This window comes from Macrobrachium rosenbergii, chromosome 4 (assembly GCF_040412425.1).
Source record: "Macrobrachium rosenbergii isolate ZJJX-2024 chromosome 4, ASM4041242v1, whole genome shotgun sequence".
Lineage (NCBI taxonomy): Eukaryota > Metazoa > Arthropoda > Malacostraca > Decapoda > Palaemonidae > Macrobrachium > Macrobrachium rosenbergii.
The window spans coordinates 82,543,902-82,566,307 of NC_089744.1; the positions used below are offsets into that span (position 1 = coordinate 82,543,902).

The 22,406-nt window shown below is 41.3% G+C and overlaps 1 protein-coding gene across 1 annotated transcript in view; it reads left to right on the forward strand.

Moving 5' to 3' along the window:
* The window catches only part of LOC136836305 (golgin subfamily A member 4-like), a 520,799-nt gene that overhangs the window by 327,920 nt on the left and 170,473 nt on the right, over window positions 1–22,406 (forward strand). The window contains exons 33-35 of the mRNA XM_067100429.1: window positions 11,220–11,403; window positions 21,062–21,120; window positions 21,348–21,510. Of these exons, the coding sequence (XP_066956530.1) occupies window positions 11,220–11,403; window positions 21,062–21,120; window positions 21,348–21,510 (406 nt within the window). The remainder of the gene's footprint in view (window positions 1–11,219; window positions 11,404–21,061; window positions 21,121–21,347; window positions 21,511–22,406) is intronic.

A 22,406-nucleotide genomic window follows, 5' to 3' on the forward strand; every position in this document is an offset into this window, starting at 1 on the left:
CTCTCTATCAAGGAAAATGACAGCCTCAACAGAGTGGATGTTGGACAACCACTCTTTTCAAACAACAGCCATCATGCTTCCACAATGAGAAATGGACTTGTTTGCCCCATATGAGAATCACATGGATTTTTTAAATACTGTATTGTCTACCGTGAAAATTACTCACTCAACATTGCTAGGCACCTAGTGCAAACACTACGGACATCACCTATCCAACAATACCAATCTGTATGGAAGGTATGGTTAGATTATATCCATGCTGAGAGCCAAGTTGAGATCTCTGGAAACACTTTTTAATTTTCTCATATATCTTTTCGAAGACATGCCATGCTGTTACAACAGTCATGGCATACACGGAAGCATTAACGGAACCCTTGCTTTATGGATTCGGCATTGACTCTAGTATAGAAATTGTCACTTTCCTTCTGCGGTCTTTTGGAATACAAAGACCCACTCCCAAAAGGCTTCCTATTACTTGGTCCCTGAATAAGGTGCATAGACTTCCATCAACCCCTTAATTCAGCAGACCCAGTACAACCCCAACTCACATGCTGCAAAAGCACATCTTCTTGATTGCTCTAGTATCAGGAGCTTGTATTAGTGAACTGGGCCCTCTTAGAGGAGGGGTGATACATCACGCAAACAGCTGACCATCAGTTATTATTGTCCCCTGTCCCACCAGTCCTGGCCAAGAATGAGGATCCTTTAAGAAGGAAATCTATTTTGATAAGAAAACTCAATTTAGCAGACAAGACATTATGCCCAGTTCATGTACTTAAGGTTTACCTAGAGGTCACAGCAAACATCCCAGAAGGTCCTATTTTCTTACACCCTTGCACAAACAAGCCACTCTTTCTACAAGGGCTGAGGATAATTTCAGTATCCTTCCTTAAAAGGCAAATCCACACTCCTTTCCTAGGTCACTTGATATTAGGAGAGTAAGTACATCGTTGGCCTTCTTCAGAAATGTCTTTTAAAGAAGTCTCTGAATGAACAGGGTGGTCATCAGAGACAGTATTCTTAAAACATTATTGCCACAAGCTCAAACAAATTCGACTACACTGTGTTTCATTAGATGGTATGGTTAGTCCTAATCCCATAGGCGCTACAGCAGAAAACCAGTGGTCTTCTTGATGGGTGGGTATGCTAACTATCGCTTGGGGGGAAGGTGCGACATTACTGCAACCAAACCCAGCATGCTTAGGTAAGTCACTATAGAACTATACCCTAAAACATAAGTTCGTGTTTAGTTTCTTGTTCTTTGTTATCTAAGAACAAGTTGCTGTTGAGTCTTCAAAACCCACCCACTTCCTTGACGGAAAGGCATGGGATTTTGGCGTGGGATCATCCTGCATTGACCAACAGACAGTAATGGTTTCTTGGTCTCTTGCCAGTCTTTTGTTGAAAATATGGCAGACTGTGCATGCACAGTAATCAGTTCTTCTTCTAGCAGGTTTGATGAAGGAAAGAACCTAGGTACAGCTTCACTATAAGGTAGGGGAAAGAGCCCTCTTATCTTTGAGTCCATTACATACTCCATCACATCATAGTGTTTATCATTACAACACAATACCTGGCCACGAGACCGACTAAAAGAGAATTCTTTGATATTAGTTTGGGCGACCATGGATCTCTGACAGACCCTTGGAAAAAACTCCATGAGAACTCAATAGTGACTGCCAAAAATAGGTTTTACCTACATCAAAACCTGTTTTTTTTATCATAAAAATTGTATTTGATCTATAAAATAAAATTTAAATGATTAGCGAATATTTTAGATATGCTTTACTTTGTTTATTAATTTATATTTTCTTTTTCATTAAGTGGTATCTCTTCTGTCTGTATTTCCCTTTACAGTACTTCCTCTTACTTCTTCCTAATGAACACCATATTTTTTGGAAGCTTGAATTTTAAGTCAGTGGCCCCAGTGGGCTTGTTCCATATGAATATATTTCATTTACTGATTAATAATAATAATTATATGAAAAAATCAGCAACTAGGTGAATTTTCCACAAATTATTTGGAGTTATGTTCCACAAAAAAATTTGCAACTAGGTGAATACGCGAATCCTGAAACACTGATAGTCGGGGGTCCACTGTATACTGATTGACAGATATGTCCATCTCAATGGCACAATGGTTGTTAGCGCCTATTTACTCACCAACCTTGGACTTAACGCTAGCAGGAACAAAATTAGAGTAACGCAAGTTTATTATAAACTACTTACAGTAAAAATATTAATTATATAATCTTAATAGTTTAACAAAACCAAAGAGAAGTAGTGTATGGGAAAAAATTGTTACCCTGCAAAGGTAAAAATACATACAACCCAGAGAGTACTGTATCTACCTGCGTAAGTAAAGCCTTAACTGTGTGTACGTATATTTTTGGCAACAGACAAGTTTACAATAATGTGATTTAACTAAAGGTAGTGTTTGTACAATCCAAATGATATAATGCCATAAAGAAGTACAGTCAGTCCCCGGTATTTTTGGGGTTAGGGCCCACAACCACCCACAAAAAGCAAAAATCTGCATTAAGTTGTTACCCCCCTTTAAAAACACTTATAACTGCCTATGTTCAATTAAGTAACTTAACAAGTAATTACATAGCTATAGTTTCTAACTTGTGCGGTAGCCTTTATTTAAAAAATTGTGGTAGCACTTCTGTAGTTTATGTAGGTGACAAGCCCTGCCCACTAATGGGAGTACTGGAAATGACTTAGCAGAAAATCTCATTCTGTTTCTGCCACGCTCTCGAGTAACATTGTGGGTTTGCTGCAGCTTTTGTTTACTGATTTTCAGTGGTGTGGCTGGATTTCGTTGAAGTACAGTATTATCGCTTGTTTGAGTAGCCTTCGAGCTTTAATAGCTTTCAGGATTATTTTTCTAGTTCTTTGGTTATTATTATGTTTGATTCAAGCTCACTTAGTTTCGCTATTGTAGCGAAAGTTGCAAAACCAGGTTAATCAATCTTCATATGATTCTCATACAATTTGAAGTAAATGTAGTGGGCAGAAATATAATAGGGAGAAAATTTGTGCTAAATGTATGATTAGCAAGAGTAGAAGGTACTTAAATCTCAACTAGACAAGTTAGAGAGGGATAGAAAAAGGAAAGCGGCCTGTAGAGCCAAGAAATGGGCTTCCCTTAGCCTAGTAGTCTACCCTAGCCTAGGTTAGAAGATAGCTCTGCTATTCCTTCTTCCCCCTCTTCCTTTTTTTTTCCCTGCCATTAGCCCTCCTACTTTTGATCCACCTACTCCCGTGCCTGGCTCCCTCGCTTCCAAACCCTATGCCATTGCCAATCTAGGTTTGACAAGAAAATTATCCTACTAGTGAATACAGTGGCAGAGTTAGGTGCATCACTGAAGGCGTTTATGGGAAAACGTATTCAGACAGCGCCACTTCCCTCAAGTAACAATTGATAGTGTTATGCAAGTGGAGGAGGTGGCTACTTGTTCCGTCAGTTCTTCTAGACCGAGGTCACTGTCCTGCTCCCCAAACCCTGGGAGAAGACATATCAAAAGTCCGAGGGAGGCTGAGGTGGTTTGCCCATGGGTAGTTGCCCCCTCAACCACATCTGTTGTGCAGTCCCAGGTGTCAGTAGACAGCCACTGGAAAGGCTTGTCCAGGGATGTACAAGGCTTGTCCTCAAGCTCATCCGGCAATAGCAGCATGGACAGTAAGCGCTGTAGACATTACCTGGACTCTTCCCATCCTTTTAAGCGCTATTCCACAAGCCTCGGTCAGAGTCCCAATCCAATGGGGAGTCCAGTGCCTGTTAGAAGTACAAGCATTCTCTTTGCAGTCCCAGGCCTTCATGCAGTTAATCACTGGACCCTTATGTGTCCCCTTCGGTCCACAAGCACCCACACATGTCCACCTTGGACAGTCCGGAGAATGTTTCACCTGTCCACTCTACTTTTATCCACAAGCGCCCATACCTGGCTCCCAAGCGCTTGACTTCCAGACGTTCTGTACTGCTTTCCAAGCACCTGGCGCATGCCTCTGAGCACCCAGTGCCTGCTTACAAGCGCCCAGCGTCCACTCATGAGCGCCCATGCCCGTGCTTAGGTACCCATCATTGGCTTTGTCTCCTTCGCTTCCTTCAGTCAGACCTTCAACCTCTTCTCCTTTGCCTGTGTACCCTGACAAGCCTACTCTTGCTCCGATTAAGCATCCACCGCCAGTTTCCGAGTGCATGGTACCAGCTCCCAAGTTGCCAAGTGCCCGGCGCCAGTTGCCAAGTGACTGGAGCCCACTTCTGAGTGCCTGGCACCAGCTCATGGCACCAACTCTTCAATATCAATCTCCTGCTCGGAGTGCCAGTGCCTATTTCCAACTGCAGATCTCATAGCCAATGCCGCTCTCCTTCAGTATTTGTGGGCAAGCTTTCCTACCCATTTTTGATTTCAGCTAGGGCCTGTTTCACCTACCTTGACCTAACTGATGAGGAGCCATCCAGATGACAGACCTAGGGTCCCCACATTGGTGCTTTCCTTGTCTTCTAGGAAGGCACTCAGTATTGAAATTTGGTTTTCTGCTAAGAGAGAGCAAGGTAAAGCTTCTTTCATCTTTCTTCCCATGTGCTTAATCCATAGGAGGTTTCTTTCCTACGCCACCAGGGAAGCTCCTTCCCAACGCTCAGTGTTTTTGTCGGCCAAAATTATGTTTTTCATCAGCAGAACTTTACCTTCTTGTCAGAGACCTCTTTGAGTTGTTTGAAGTTTTCATGAAGTTTCTTGGACTGGATGGTGAGAGCACTAGCCAAGAAGATTGAAGATTGCAATGGTTTAATTGGAGACTTTGCCTTGGACTGGCTAGGAGCCCTTTCTTGTCCCCAGAAGTCAGACTTCCATTGAAGTCGACATAGGATCTTCTAGTGCATTCTTCCAAATGCTTCAAGGATTCATCCGCATTTGTTCCTAAGACTGTCTCTCCTCTCCAGCAACATCCCTTTTGTGGGAGCAAGCCCAGGTCCAGTCTAGGACCCACTCCAATGTCTGCTTCTCAGCAGATCTATCAAGAGAAGCTCATGTCCTTGCCCAAGAAATGAGGAAGAAGTCTTCCATGCACAAGGGGGAGCCAGTCTTCTTAAGTTTTGGGAGAAGTGAAGTATCAGAGGGACAGAACAGTGGATTTTCAAGGTTCTGAGGAAGGTCTTCTCCATTCCGTTCATGGAGAGCCCCCCCTTTAGTCCCTTATCACATAGTTTTGATGGCATACTCAGAGACTCAGGAAAACATTCAGCCCTCTTGGAGGAGGTCTCTTCTCTCCTTCAAAAGGGAGTCATAGAAGGGGTTGAGGACATCAACTCAGAGGGCTTATACTACCATCTGTTTGTGGTCCCCAAATCATCTGGGTTTGGAGACCAGTCCTCAACATAAGGGCCCTCAATCTCTTCATCTGGCAGATGAAGTTCAGGTGGAGATGGAGCAGTCAGTCCTTTCATCCATTCACCTGGGCAATTGGATGATATCCTTGGATATGCAGAATGCATGCTCCCACTTCCACATTCGTCCAGACTCCAGGAAGTATTTAAGGTTCGTCTTCCATGACACACACTCAGGCGCCCCATGTGAGCGTCTAAACGCCTGTCTCCTCTCGGAGCACCCTGCTCTGCCCAAGCACCCAGCACCACCCGAGCCCCCTGCACCAGCTAAATCTTCCAGTTTCGGGCCCTGCTTCAGCCATTCTACGGCACCTCAAGTATTCATGCAGGTCTTTGCTCTTCCAGCAAAATGACTTCATTTAATAGGCATAAATGTCAGTCAGTATCTGGACGATTTGCCTTTCCTATCCCCTTCAAGGGAAAAGTTAGTGTATTCCATATTACAGGTGAATTTGATTACAAGTGTGTAATTTTAATACATTATATTAAATATCTGTGTTAAACCCTCTCAGGTTTAGGTTAGTTTTGACACCCGTATATGGCTGTATTACTTATACACTGTTATTCCTTTTGCAATGTCTATGTGAAATTTTAATTCTAATTTTCATGCCATTCAGACTAACTGCTATGAACTAATTTGTTTAACTAACCCAAACTACTGTTTTATATGGCTTGGGTTAATGCTTCTAGTATGATCTACGTTAAGCTAAGAATAGAGAATTTCTTAGAGGGTTTTCACTTAATATATTCTAGGCTTATTTAAAACTTAAGGATATAAACTGTGCAGAAAGAACCCTCTTAATAATTTAGTTTTTTGTTTTATGTGGCCAAGACCACCCTTTTATCTGATATTCGGCCACTGCTGTTTCAGGCTAATAGTAGGATATTCCCTGAAAAATGGGTCCCTACGTAACCTGGTTAGGTTACTGCCTGTTCTAGGTTTATATCAACTTTAAGGATATAGGCTACATAAGAACTCCACTAATACATAGCCTTACATATAGGCTACCGAGTCGTAAAAACTAGGATATTTTATTAAGCCTACGGTACTGTTTATATCTAATCCTAGGCTATTTGGACTAAATTACTGCTTAGACTAATAATAGGATATTTCCTAAATTGCTCTCTTGTAGCCTAATATAGATTATTGCCTAGTCCAGATTATTTTAGATCACTCTTAAATGTATAGGCTTTATAAAAACAGAAACTTCTTAATATGTAACCATATAGTTAGGCTACTTTTTTTTTTTTTTTTGTCTAACCCAAGTTGTTTATATCTGTTCCTAGGCTGTTTGGTGTACTATATAAAACAGTAACTTACTATTGTGTAACCTTATAGTTAGGCTATCACTTACCTAATCTAGGTTATTGTCTAGTACAAAAAATTTAATTCACCCTCAAGGATATGGGTTTAACCAGTCGTCTTTACTTAGAACACAATTACCTTGATATGTAGCCTTAAAGTTAGGCTACCATCTCATCTAGCACAGATTACTGTTTTATCTAGCCCTCAATAATGGGATGTTTCGTAAAAGGTTATCACTTAACCTAACATAAGGTACTGCCTAGTCCTGGATTATTTAAATCATGCTTAAGTTTACAGGCTATATAAAAGGAAAAAATGTCAAGCCTATTATTATCTAATCCTAGGGTCCTTGGTGTAAATTAAGGTGTTGCCTAGGCCCATAACAGGGTATGTCTGAAAAGGTTCTTACTTACCTTAATTTAGGTTACTACCTAATCCAGGATATTTAGTTCACACTTAACACCTTAAACGCCATGCGTACCACCGGTGGTACACTGTGAAAAAGACTTAAAGGCCATATGTACCACTGGTGGTACATTTTTTTTTATTTTGTATATTTCTATGTTTTATAGGTTTATAAAAGGGTTAGAAATACCATAGAATGCATTCAAAATAAAGTTTAATTATTGAATTTTATGAAAGTAAAAAAAACAAAAGAAATTTTTCAACTATAAAGGAAAAAATGTAGGTCTTATTTATGATAATATGATCATGCAAAAAGGTAAGCAAAAACTTCCTTATCTGAAAACCATAAGTATATCTAGCTATATACCACATTTTACATATACAGTATCCCAGTAACGTTATAACTCTTCTGAATGGGGTCTTTCAAAGCATGAGGGGCATAAATTTGGTTTGACTTCGGATTGACTGCACAGTCCTTACTCTCCTTGCTTTGCGTGCTGCAACTTGGCTTCCTTCATTTTTACTAATTAACTCATAACATCCTCTGCATCTTTTCCTTACTTCTCTACATTTCCCTCCTAACTCGGTCAAAACATGAAGAGATCTTTTTCCACCAATGGGTGAACTTTCCAGTCTTTATATCTTCAGTTGCTCTACCTGTCAAAAGTGACAGTACTACAGATTCACGAAATTTTTTAATTGAAATTGGTTTGTTTGTGTGAAACTTGTTGAATAGAATATATGCATTTACAACTGATGTTCCAAGAAGAAGTTCAAAGGCTGCTTTCTTGTACCACTTCCTAACTTTTTGTAGAGGAGAGTATATGAGGACACCTGGTCAGAGTAATCCACTCCTTTTTTTGCTGCATTGTAATCCAAAACACATTGTGGCTTCTCTCTCTCTCTCTCTATACCATGTCTTATTTTACCAGTTTTGACTATTTCTGTCATGTACTCAGGGACAGTTGTTAGCATAAGAACATCACGGTGGTCTTTCCTCTATAACTTTCATACCTTCACTATTCTGCTGTCTTGCTACTTCACCTTTTTTCAATTTTTTTCCTGTTACAGTTTTAGGGACATACTTTCTGCTACTTCTTAGTGTTCCACATACATATGTTGATTTTCCTGACAGGTATCTAGACAAAGGCACAGAAGAATAAAAATTGTCAATATAAAGTGTTCTCCCTTCTCTGAGAAGTCCATCCATTAGTGTCCTTGTTATATACTCTGCATGTTCTATTCCTGGTGTATTATCACCTCTACCTTTGTAGACAATGAATTCCCTTGTATATCCATCCACTGAGCACAATTTGTAGACTTTCAAGCCATATTTATGACTTTTACTGGGACTTTATTGCCGTAATATAGTCCGCCCTCTAATAAAACCATGCATTCATCAATTACTACTTTCTCACCATGTGTAAATTTTTAAAAGTTTCTTGATAAAAGCTGAATCAGTGGCTGCAGTTTGAAGAGCCTATCACTTCCATCGGAGAGACTGTTATGTGTATGTATGTATGTATATGTATACATACATACACATGTATATGTGTGTTTGTGTATGATGCAGTGTATAGACATATGAAATTCTATTCAGTAAGAAGCAGAGACTATGTAAAATAGTGATTATAACTACAGTACAAAGCAAATAAAATAGCATAAATGTTAGGTTTCACTTAGTTTTTATTTATTTGTGAAGTTATTATGTAATTCACCAAAATTTTAGTTGATTTGTTTCTTTCTCTCTCTCTCTCTCTCTCTCTCTCTCTCTCTCTCTCTCTCTCTCTCTCTCTCTCTCTCTCTCTCTCTATGATACACACATCTATATATGTGTGTGTGTATACATATATGTTGCTTTGTAAGATCGCTGACAATTAGAATTGATTTTTACAGTGTGTACCAACGGTGTACAAAGTATATGACAAATGAGCAACTTATAACAAGCATTGCCAAATGAACCACCAGTGGCCATTTCATCTTTGGTCCACCGGTGGCTCACTTGGCGATAGGGAAACGAAAATGTATACACATTGCCTTATAAACCACATGTGTCTCATGGTTTTTACACTCTCTTACCCTTCTGCTCGACTAGACAGTTAAGTAGTGTGCATCTTAAATCACTGCCAACAATATACTGGGAAGGACACAGCTCTGAAGTCATGGCAGCAGGAGAAAATTGGTGAATTGCTGTATGGTGATTAACGTGTTCAGGATATGTAATCCTAGGTTATAGGCTACAGACAGCATCCACTGTTAATCTAGTCTAAATTATAATCACTGAATCTTATGTAGGCTACTGCCCAGACTATTGAAGACATCATTATCTGAAGGGATTATCTATATTAATGATAAATTGTGGAACTTCTTTTAGTTGAAACATTTAAATAGAATGACAAATTCTTTAAGCACCGATCATGTGCTCGCAAGAAACGCCAGTTTCCAACTTTCACACACAAATTAATCACCCGTTCCAACAGTTTAAAACTAAAAATTTTAACTGGAACTTAAAAATAAGCATTTAACTTGCAATTTTAGATGTTTCCATGATCCTCGCTGGTGAAATTAGAGAATCAGCCAAATTTATGGAGTGCTGGCTTTCAGTAAACAATGCTCTGCTTGACCAATAAGGGTAATGGTTCTCTGGTCCTGTGCCGGTCCATTTGTCAAGAATATGGCAGATGCGCATGCGCAATAGTCACTTCTTCTTGCAGATTTTGATGTTTGAAAACTGGGTTCGACTTCACTGAAGATAGGGAAAATGCCCTCTTATCTTTGAGTTCATTACACACTCCATTACATATTATAGTGTTTATCATTACAACACAATACCTGGCTACAAGACCTGCTAAAAGAGAATTCTTTGATATTAGTTTGGTCACCATGGAGCTCTGGTAGACCATGGACGGGTAACTCCTTGAGGACGAAACAAGCAATTACACTATCAAAAAGGTTGTATTTTTTGTACAGTATTGCTAATAGAAAGTATTTCACCTGTAACACAGTATATTTGCAAAAACACTTGTCAAAAATTTTTCAATAGTAGTCATCTTGATGAATTATGTCAACAGTTTTGAATGAAATTCCCTTAAGCAGTACTTTGGGGGATAAGGGTTCAAAAGTTAGGTAGAACTTGTTTATTTTCCAATATTACAGAAAAATGTTTTTGAAACATGATGAATCAGGTTATAAATTATATTCTTGGCTCTGAATAGTCTCTGCAGCCCCAGCCCTAGTGCCAGGCCATGCCTCATCTGTCGTATGGAGGCACATTAGCGTAACTTTGTATAATGATTTAAACATTACAAGAACATTTACTTTTATCTTAATGCAGTGCACTTTGGAAATGTGAAATTTGTAATGGAAAATTCTTGTGAAAATTTTCTTGTGAAGTCTAGAGCTGTTGCCAAGACCCTCAGGGCACCCTCGCTTCAAAACAGAAATCTACATGACACACCGACACTCTCAGGAAACACAGATCCAGTGCTCGTGATTCGGACTGTCTTTTATGCATTTTTCAGAGGATACTTTATGTCCTGCCAGAATTGTAATTACTAGTATATGTAAGGCATTGCAAGCTTTCTAACCATATGTTTGTGAAATCTCTTCCTAATTTGTATATAGAATTGTTAACCATTCTTGAGGTGTGAGAAAACACATCTGACTGTATAGAGATGTCCCTCTGTTTTCCTGTAATTTCAAATGCTACTATTCCACTCGCAAGAGTTCTTGACCTGTCAGAGATTTTTTGTCAGTAAATTAGAATACCTTGCACCTACCTCTTATTTGCCACCTTGTTATAATCTCATCATGCAGCCATATGGGCTTGTGTTCAGTACCGTAAGGGCTCACTTTATAATTCCATTTTATTTTTCATTGCTGTATTGTTCCTCATTTATTTGTTTAGTAATTGTTAATTTTTACTTACAAAACAACAGTCCATATATAATCACCATTTGGCTTAGGTAAAAGAGAACCACATTATTTTTCTTTATTTAGTGAAACAGAGGAAGTTTGTATAAAAATATAAAGTGTTAGTGTGTTTATGGTGGCTAATATATTTTACTGTGGTAGAATAAGGCAGTTGAATGTTTATGTAATTGATGTTTGCAGGATGAACTTATGAAAACTCAAAAGAAGTTGGAAAATGAAATGCATGAGTTAAGAACCCAGCAGCTGAAAACTAATCAGCTTTGCAGTCAGCTGGATGCACTGCAACAAGAGCTAGCAAAGAAGTCTTCTCTTTTTGCTAAGGAAAAAGAGCTGTTGGAGCAACATCATCAGGAGGAGAAAGCAGGTATGTTTTCATTTTGCATATTTTTTTATTGACTTTCTAGCCACCATTGGTCGCTGCTTAAAAGTAATACTAACTGTATTCTTATATACATATCTTGAATAATTCCATGGTTTCATGTCGTATCTCGAATAATTATATATGGTCTTATAAGTTATTTCTGGGGTAACTGTATATGGTTTACTAGCAGTTAATCTTACAGCACAGATTGTAACTTTTGCTATATAAAGTAAGCTTAATTTTGTAACTTGAGTGGAAAACAAGTAATTTTTAATTAAGTAAAAATAATTTTTCACATAAGCATGATGTTTAGAGACTCATTTTCTCCTCACTCTTTATGTGTCAGGAGATCCAAATCCAAATTGCTTAGAAGGGAAAAGGGCCATATGAAAAATCATCATGTTTCTTTATAACTTTATTATTCATACATCCCTGAACAACAGTTTAGGAGGGGGAACCGAAACAAACCATTAGGTGAATCATGGTAATTACTAGAATCCAGGGATCAAAGGTAAAAAAGATCAGATGTTCATCCTTGGGCTTTCAAGTAAATCCATGGGCATGCAAAGCAATGAATTGTCCTAAGTAAGTTGCTTACAGGAGAATCAGGAGCACTTGCCAGCAGCATGAAGAGTGAATGCATGTACATGCATCACAAGAATGTCAGAGATGATTGGGAATGGAAGTTATGATGGCATAGGTGACATTTGAACCCTTATGAGAAAATATTCAAATGTTGATGAGTTACATTACTCAAATAAAATTTTGTGAAAATAGAATGGCATCTCCACTTTCCTATTCAAGGTATACTTACAATATGTAAATTAGGTTAACAAGGCCAATACCTCACAAACCCTTTTAATCACTTGATGGAGCCAGGGTGTTTTATATAAGTGACTTACCACACAGTTACATAGCTACTAGCATGCTACACAGCAGTCTAACGAAATTCAAATTTTCACGGTGGCACTGCCATTGCTAGTGTAGGTGACAGGGTCCTGCCCACTTTCGGGACTGATAGGTACAACTCGGCATAGAGCTTCAATTCATTTTCTGCCGGCTCCCGATTAACGTCAGTAGTTTTGTGCAGTCGATGCTTCATCTTTTTTGGAATTTTTGTCCCGTATTTTTGGTGAAGTATTCTCTTTTTTTTTTGTGGTGGCTTTCCTATCTTATTAATATTGTTAGTTAACCTTATTTCTAAGACAGACAAATATGTCAGACTCCATTGCATTTAGGGGTGTAAAATTAGACTTGTTAAAGTGGCTTATGATTTGCGCACTAAGTGTGTCAAGTGTAGGGGACAGGAATGTAGTAGAGCTTACATGTCCAGAGTGTCAGGATTGGGAAGATAGTAAAGAGAAGACCTTGAAATCCCATCCAGACAACTTAGACTGAGATAGGAAAAGAAAGGCAGCCCTTAGAGCCAAAAGTAGAGCTAGTCATGAGATTCCTTCTTTACCTGATGTGGTAGGAGAAAACTCTGTTTCTTCTCTTTTGATTCATGTCTCCCATCCTTAGCCCTCCTACACATTTACCCCGCACTCCTTTGCCAGGTTTCCATGCTTCCGATCCTAACACTGTTGCCAGTCTAAAAGCAAAATTCTTAGCCAATTCTGTTATGGAATTAAGTTCCTCTTTCAGGGATTTTGTGTTGAAGTGAGAGTGTTGTGAGTGTTGAGGAGGTGGCTGTCTGTCCCCTGGTGCTCCTAAACGAAGGTCACTGTCCCGCTCCCCCGCATCAGGGAGAAGACATACTGGAGGTCCAAGGGAGGCCAGTGGGGTTTGCTCATAGGCAGTCGCCCCCCCTCCATCGAGCCTGTTGCACGGTCCCAGGCTACGACAGAGTGCCACTGAAAAGGTGTCTCGTTCAGTGCTTCTCGTCTGTCGTCGGATTCGGAAGGCTTTTTATTGGATGCGAGGCATCAATGCCGTTGATCTTCTGTCTCTCGGCCTTTGAAAAGACAATTAGATGTGGCAGACTGCTCTCCTCCTCCTGTCAAGAGATATAAGGAGGCTAGTGTTAGTCAGCCCTCCTGCAGTTTCGCTGTTCCTCCTGCTACCGCTTAGTCTGCTCATCATCAACCTTTTTGGGATAGTCCAGGACCTCTTTTGAGTCACGAGCACCCATTTTTGTTGTTAAGCAACATGATACTTCGAGTAAGCGCCCGTCACCATCTGCTAAGTGCGCTCTCAGCTTGGAGCGCCCCTCTGTTTCGACTCGCTTGGTGCCTGCTTTGCACCCTGAGCTCCAAATATGGAGTGTTCGGTGCCAACTGTGGAGTGTTCAGCGCCAACTGTGGAGCGTTTGGTGCTAACAGTGGGGCACTCGGCGCCAACTGTGGAGCATTCGACGCCAACTGTGGAGTGTTTTGTTGCCAACATTTGGGCACTCGGCGTCAAAAGTGGGGCGCTTGGCGCTTCTTCCTTCTTCATCAGCTCAGGGAAATTCTGCTTTAGCCCTGATTAAGTGTCGGCTTGAGGAACTTATGGGCTTTTTAAAAAGAAACTATTGTTTCCAAGAGGATGAGGATGAACTGTGCTTATTCGTTGTTGTTAAGATTCTCTCTGGCGAATTTTCCAGATTTCTTTGAGCCTGCTGCTCCTGTTTCCCCAGCCTCGAAATTTCTTATAAGGAAACGGATTGCTGATGTCGTTTGCCTCCCCAAGCTAGTGCTTTCCTCTTCCTCAAAGAAAGTTTTTTGAGAAGTGGACGAGTAGCTGGCCATGAAGAGGGACCAAGGTAAAGCCCTTCCAGACTTCTTAAGAAAAAGTGTCGATTCTCCGCCACTGGGGAGGCTCCCACCTTGGGAGTCTCTGCCGCTTCCCAGGGGGTTTTCTCGAATTTGGTTGACGCCACTTGCCGTTCTGTGCTCTCCGCAGCCAAGATTTCCATCTTGTCTCCCAAACTGGACCACCTTGCCAAAAATATGTTCAAGCTATCAGGAATTTTTTGCTTCCTTGATTGGATGGTGGGGGCTTTAGCTAGAAAAATCGAGGATTATCTGGTCTTGGCCGAAGATTTCTCTGCTGACTGGTTTGGAGTATTGTCTTGTGCAGGAATGGTTTTTATGAGCTCACCTCCCTGTTTTTTATGGGACTCTTGAAGCAAGAGTTGCTGTGCGCCTTTGTTACTAAAGGAGTCACTGCAACACAGAAGTCAGCTCTCTTATTCTCTCCATTAGGCAGATCCCATCTCTTGCCCCAAGACACTGTTTAGGAGATCCTCCCTGACCTTCGGAAGAAATTGACAACTGATCTTTTGGCTCAATTTTCCAAGAGACCCAAGGGGGATCCCCGCAACAAACACCAAGTCCTTCTCTCCTTTACAGCAGCCCTTTCGAGGAGGAAAGTATAGACCTTAATCTAGACCTCGGACCGATCTACTCCCCATCTAGATTGACCAAAATATCTTTATTTAAACCAGCTGTTAAGAAATGAGAACACAGTCCTTCGTGCCCTGGTCGGAGCCAGGCTACACCTCTTTTGGGAGGAATTGGGCTGCAGAGGGGCAGAACCATGGGTAGTCCAAGTGCTGAGTAAAGGATTTTCCAGCCCTTTCTATTAAAAACTTCCCTTATCCAAGTCGCTGATCAACTTGACTGCCTACTTGGCTCACTCTGAGAAGCTTGCTGCTTTTTCTCTAGAAGCAGAGTCCTTTCTTTGCTAAGGGGCAATATGGGAGGTTTTAGATCTCAACTCGGAGGTATTTTAATACTGTTTCTTCATGGTCCCCAAGTCATCGGGGGGCTAGAGGCCAGTTCTGGAAGTCAGCTTCCTGAATTGTTTCATGCTGACAACCAAATTTCGTATGGAAACCGGTCATTAGGTCATGTCCTCCATCGGGGTGACTGGATGGTTACCCTGGGCATGCAGGACGCCTTTTTCCAAGTCCCGATATATCCAGATTCAAGGAAATTCCTGCACTTTGAATAATGGGGCAAAGTTCTCCAGTTTAGAGTCTTGTGCTTCGGCCTGTCCACTGCCACACAAGTGTTCACTCGAATCCTAGCTCCACTTGGGAAATGGCTTCGCCTTCCCAATGTCAACGTTTGTTTCTATTTTCATGATTGGCTGCTTTACTCTCCGTTTGTTTCTATTTTCATGATTGGCTGCTTTACTCTCCTTGGACTTGCTCAGTGCTTCAGTGGATGAGTATGCTGGGGACCTGAGTCTCGGTAGAACCGTTCGTAAAAAGGGGCAGGCTTCACGTGAGGATCTCCTCAGAGATCAAGAGGGATCTTCAACGGTGGTTGTCCGTAGAAAGACTTCGAAAGGGGAGTCTCTTATACTGTTGCACCCAGAATTTTATTCCAACGTTTCAGGAGGTTTAGGGAGCCCTTCTAGGGAGTCGGAAGATCTCAAGGATTTGGCTTGTAGATCAGAGAGCTCCACATCTATGTGAAGGAACTAAGGGCCATTCGACTGAGTCTCCAGGTTTTTTCTCCTTTAGTTTCTGGCAAAGCAGTAGCAGTTTGCGTGGACAACACCACGGCGCTGTCTTAGGTCTTCAAACAAGGGGGCACCCACTCCTTCTCTCTCTGCGAGTCGACGAAAGACCTCCTTCTCTGGGCAGATCAGTACCAGGTGAAGATTATTACTTACTTCTTGCAGGGAAAAATGAACAGCCTTCAAAACGAATTTAATTGCTGCAACCAGGTGTTGCCGATGGAGTGGACTCGGGACTTCCTCGTTTGTGACGATTCCTGGAAACTTTGAGACAACCAGCCATTGACCTCTTTGCAACATCAAGAAATCATCATTTGCCTCCTGTTGCTCCCCAGTCCTGGACCCCTCTCGCATGGGCGACGGATGCCATGCTGTTGGATTGGATGGGCCTGAATGTCCGCACCCTCCCACCTTTCGGATTGATCAGGGAGGCGATCAACAAGTTCTCCTCTTGCCAGAATGTCTCAGTGACCCTGATCGCTCATTTCTGGCCCAGGAAGGATGGTTTCTAGATCTGCTGTGTCTATTAATGGACTTCCCAAGACTTCTGCCACAAAGACAGTCGCTGTTCAAACAGCTCCACTTCCTCAGGTCCCGTCATGGATATCCTCCCTGGCCCTGCCAGGCTTCAGGCTGTCAGGAGCCTCGTCAGAGCGAAAAGACTTTTTGAAGCAAGCTACAGAAGCTTTTGCTAGGTGCAAAAGATGTGCTAGCAGGGTCTACCAATCTAAGTGACGAGTTTTCAGAGGATGGTATCGACAGAATAACACCTCATCTTCTGAAACCTTTAAAAACCAGTTAGCTCACTTTTTACCTTTCCTGAGGACTGGTAGGAAGTTGTCTCCCATCAAGGGGTATAGGTTATTGTTTTAAGACCTCAGCGACCTTATCAGTTGTTTGAAACCTCCAGATTAGAAAAGCCTGGATTTCTCTCCTGGAATTTGGACATTGTTCTGAAGTAGCTTAAGAAGTCAACTTTCGAACACCTCAGCTCGACCTCTTTTTAGAATCTCACGAGGGAGGCTCTCTTGTGGCATTAGCGATCACCAAACGCGTTAGCTAGCTGCAAGCCTTCAACACAAGAGTTGCTTTTCAAATGGAAATGCAGTATACTCTCTCTCTCTCTCTCTCTCTCTCTCTCTCTCTCTCTCTCTCTCTCTCTCTCTCTCTCTCTCTCTCTCTCTCTCTCTCTCTCTCTCTCTCTCTCTCTCATGGCTTCCTCTGCCAAGAATGAAAAAAAAAAAAAAAGTATACCTTAGTTTTACCAAACCACTGAGCTGATTAACAGCTCTCCTAGGGCTGGCCCGAAGGATTAGACTTATTTTACGTGGCTAAGAACCAATTGGTTACTTAGCAATGGGACCTAGAGCTTATTGTGGATTCCAAACCACATTATAGCGAGAAATGAATTTCTATCACCAGAAATAAATTCCTCTAACTCTTCATTGGCCGGCCAGGGGAATTGGACTCCGGCCCATCGAGTGACAGTCTGAAGCTCTACCAGCTCAGCCAACAAAGGGCTCGCCAAGAATGAGGATGGTCGCCAAGAATGGGGATGGTCCCAAGCCATGGCCTCGCTCGTTCGTTATTAAGAGAGTGACAGACATCGTTGGGCCAGAGGAGGAAGAGAGACTTCTTTGTCCTTTGGGAGCCTTGAAGAAGACAGAAAAGATCAGAGAACCCGCCGACAAGCTTTGGTGCTCAGTGAAAAACCCTTCATGCCCCCTGTCAAAGAATGCACTTTCTTTCTTCAGTTGAAGTTCGATTACAGAAGTGCATTCGCAAGTTCAAAAAGATGTTTTACCTTCCCTTAAGGTCAAAGCTCATAAGGTTCAATCACTCGCACTCAGCCTGGAGCACCTCTCTTTTTTGACTCGCTTGGTATCCACTTCGTCAGTCTTCCAGTGCGGCGCCAACTTCTGGGATCCATGGCTGGCATGGTTGTGAAAGGAAGCATAAAGGGCTCTCTGTCCCTCTACTGTCTCATTGAGTTTAAGGGAAACCTCGGGGTACAGTGTTCCTGGAGTACCCGCTAGTTTTTAATGGTTGGGTTGGTGTTCCTTAATTTTGGTTGCAGGTGACAGTGTTGTGTTTATTCTGGTCTATGCCCAGGGCAAGGTGCTATTTTTTGTCTTTGTCAGCCATCGGTGAACTTCCATAGCTGCAAAATACCTACTGAAGTAGGGGCAACTCTTGGCCAATACTGCCACGCCCTCTACAGGTTAAGATGAGCATCGACCAGAGGCAGTGCCTGCCTGAAGCAGCTCTCTTACCAGATAGGGTACAACAAGCATTGATCCAATGCTAGCAACCTTTCTTGTTCAAAATCATTATCTTTATTAATGTTTTGGATAAGAACATGTCCATGATTCCCACCTCCTCACAATGTATACAGGCAGTCCCCGGTTATCGGCGGGGTTCTGTTCCCGACGGCGAAAATCGCCGCTACCCGAAAATCGGCGACAATAGCACTGATACCTGGTTAGCAGCACTGATAACTAGTTAGCGGTGCCAATAACCGGTGATCAGCACCGATAACCGGTTGTCAGCGCCGATAACCGGTTATCAGCGACGAAAATCTGGTTATCGTCATCGCTAGACAAGCGCCGTAAAACTGGATCGCCAGTAACCGAGGCTGCCGATAACCGGAGACTGCCTGTATATACTTACCAAGCAATTACATAATCGGAGCCCACCCTTCTCCCCTCTATGGACATTTAGGCATCAAACGAATTGAAGCTCTATGCTGAGTTGTACCTATTATTCCTGAAAGTGGGTGGGATCTTGTCACCTACACTAGCGATGGCAGCTCCATCACAAAAATTTGAATGTTGTTAGACTGCCGTGTAGAAAGCTAATGGCTATGTAATTGCTTGATAAGTATATATAAACTTTATTTTATCATAAAAATGTCTTTTTTTTTCTTTATAATTTGTGTCTGAATGCCATTATGAAAGTAAAAGTCAAACAGACTTCTTATGTTTGTTGAAAGTAAAACTTGATTACCCTGACCAGCCAAAGTAGTAAGTCCTCTTCTTGAGAAGAAGAGATTGGCAAGGTAGCGGTAATGAAAGGAGCATCAGTTAAGTGTTGGGTGCCTGATGGTTGCATTTTAACAGTAAAATACAGTATGGGGCAATAATAAGTCTGATGGGTCACCAGTCTTGTAGTGTGTAGCCTTGCCAGCCAAGGCACAGATTGCATTGACACTTCAAGGAAGAAAGAACAAGAAGAAGTAATCAAGTTAGGATGATTCTATGAGAGGTTCATAGGAAGGCCAAGTCAAGCTTGGCCAGATTGTGCTAGATCTTAGGTATGAGGCTTTTAAGACATTGTAGGGATAGAAATTCCAAAATGATTAAGTCTGGAAAATTTCGGTCAGAACTCAAGTCCAACTTTTTCCCGAGTGAACTTGAGAGAACGCAGCCCTTTAGACATTGATTGCAGACAAGGGAAAATGAAACCAGAGAAACACAGGGGGTTAGCATCAGGAGAATAGGGTTCCTGAGTGCAGGAGTATTTGTAACACCAATTAATGCCCTGGGCTCACTTCCCATGCTAAGGATTAGTTGTTAATGAACCCTTACTGGACAAATTTTGGAAGTAGGGTAACCACAAGTTTTTTCCAAAGAATATGAACCTGTCTGAGTCTGTGACTACATCTGGAAGATCAGTGAACTTTTTCTGCCAAGTCTAGGGCAGAGCAGTGAAGGTGATCCTTATGTTCATGATTATCCCAACTAGAACTTGCTTGAGGAGATTTAAGGGGGGAGAGGCATAGAAGTCCAGGTGTTACATAACTGGAGCATCATATCCATCCTTCAAGCCTTTTTCAAGTCACTTTATAATACCAGTTCTTCATTTGTAATGCAATCTTCCAGCCATACTCTGGCCATGAATCATGACATTCTGTGATTACACTTCCCAAAATTGCATCCACTTTTGTTAGTGTAGGTACACTTTGACTGTTTCTTCTGAAACAGTCCAGTGTCATCGCAGATGAATAAATTCTTTGGAAGGTAACATTTCTGTTCCTTCAGTGTCAATGCTACCAGAAATCTAGCAGTGGAAATCCCATCATCAGAGAGTTTTCCCTATTTTTTATATTTTTCAAGGTCATATCTGTTATAGATCCTGTAGAGCCATCCTGTACTTCCCTTGAAGTGTTTGTTGTTACTCAGTATAGAGGTTGATTTCCCCTACAGGAGGATAGTGGAGTGAGTGCACCTCACTTGGTCCATTGTAGATATTATTGAAGGATGTTTGTAGTGCCCTTTCAGCCCTTAGCTACATACACTTCTTAGCCATTTACTTCATTTCCATCCTTGCTGTCCAACACCTCTGCTACTGCTCAGTGCAACTGTGGGGTTTTCTCTCAATTCTACCTTTGGATCTTTGTACCTCAATATCTTCATTTTCTGGATCTCTTTACCTTACTGTCCAACAACTCCGCCTCCCTCTCTTCATTGTCTAAAGTGCTGGATGGCCAAAAGTGCTGTACTGTAGTGCATAGCTTGTTGCCCAAATTTCATAAATCAAAACAAGTAGAGGATGACTTTAATAACTTTATATGTTCGTGGTGGTACAACCAAAAATTAGAAACCTTTTTCAAAACTTCAATAAACTTTCACCCTTCACTAAACAGTAACTTTTAAAGTTGCAGGAGTAACAATCAAAGACTATATGAAATTTTTTTCAATTTTTATCATACCTTTAATGGATGATTTGTCATTGTACAGTCTTGTCTCTTCAGAAACACACACTCTTTGTCTCTTCAGAAACACACTTGCTCTTTACTCAGTGAAGCATTGAGAATTTTTGTTTTATCCCATAAGGTAGGGACTTAAACTCCCCTGATTAGGCAACATGTGCGAGCATCATTCCTTTTGTTTTGGGGACACATTCACTATATCAGTGTGCCGGACAAAGAATAAAGAAGGCAAAGGCATTATTTCAAATGGGCCAGAAGTGAATAACTACTTACATATGGGACAGTTTAAACTGTACTGTGGGGTTCCACATAGAATGTCTGCCAGACTGTTTATTCCAATAAATTAAATGGCTTTAATGTTTGCTTTTAGAAATGTTGCTGGAATTGAAGAGTATGGTTAATTTTACACTAAGGATTGATATTTCAAGTTTAATAAAGGTTTTTACAAAAGTTCCATTTTAGAGTATTGAGATTAAACGTAATTACAATTTTTTTTTTTAGATATGAAGAGACAACAGAAGCAGTTAGTATTTGATTATGAAGAACGACTGTCTGCTCAGGTAAGGAAGTGTAGTTTTGTGAAAATTTGAATTGAGAGGTTACTTCCAAGATATTGTCCTTGTTCATTTAAGCACTTTTGAAATATTCTTAGGGATAATGCTGTGCTATTTGGGCTGTGAATCTTTTGATATTGTTTCACATTGAGTCCATGCTCAGAGAGATATACATTTCATCAGTGTAAAAAAAGTTTTGTTATATTTTTTTAAGACATATTTACTTCTTCCAGATTAAATGCTTAGCAGAAAAGTATGTCAAAGAGAAGGAAATTGCTGTTGCCCAACAGGTAAAGTACTATGAAGCTGCGCTACAGAATGCCAACAAAGAAGTTGAAAATAAAACTCTATGTATTCAGAATTTGGAACAGCGTCTGCAACAGAACACTTTAAACGGTAATATTTGGTACTTTCAAGCTTGTCTTTGTATTTCACTTTGCAGTAATAGTGACAGGAATTTGGGATTTTATGTAAATAACTTACCAAGTTATTACTTAGCTAAAGATTATGCTGGCATGGCATTCCAAAATTCAAAATTCGCGGTAACACGTCATTTGCAGAGCGGGGGGGGGTGACAGGCCCCACCCACTGCAACGGGGAGCTTGGTAACGACTCATAGCCATGGCACTAGTGACACCACATTGGTCTCCGCAGTCCTGCCTGTTTCGCCGGTTATTTTGTGTTTGCTGAAAGTCGATGAAGTGTTTCGCTTTCTTGTAGCTCAAGCTGCTGTTTTGATTGTTGTCAGTTAATTTAGGTCTTTTGATAGTTAGTTATGCCTGATTCGTGTTCTTCCAACATTTGCTATTGTAGTGAAGGCTGCAAGGTTAGGCTAACTAAACTTTGCTATGAGCCCAACAACAGAACTACATTATATGCTCTCCCTGAAAGAGAGGAGCCCGGGAAGCAGCGGACTTGAAAGTTTCCTCTTCCTAAACCAAAGAAGGTTCATTATGACTCGGAGTTATACAAGCCTCCAGTCACCCCTAAAGGATCCTCTGAACAACAGAAGAAGGGACAGTAGCAGCAAAAGCATCACTTTTGAAGCATGCAAAGACGCACATACCGGCGAAAAGAAAATGCAACTAGGGTGGAAATGGTCTCATCCTCCCCTCCCCCCTTTAAAGAGGTTTTTCCAAGATTTAGACCCCTCTTTGGAAGATTACGTGCAGAAGGCCCTTTTCAAGGGAGCCATAGAGAAACATAAATATATTTGCTACCAAGCACGTCTCTTCAGTGTCCCCAGGACAGATTCCTCCAAACGGAGGGTGATCCTTGACCTATCAGAACTG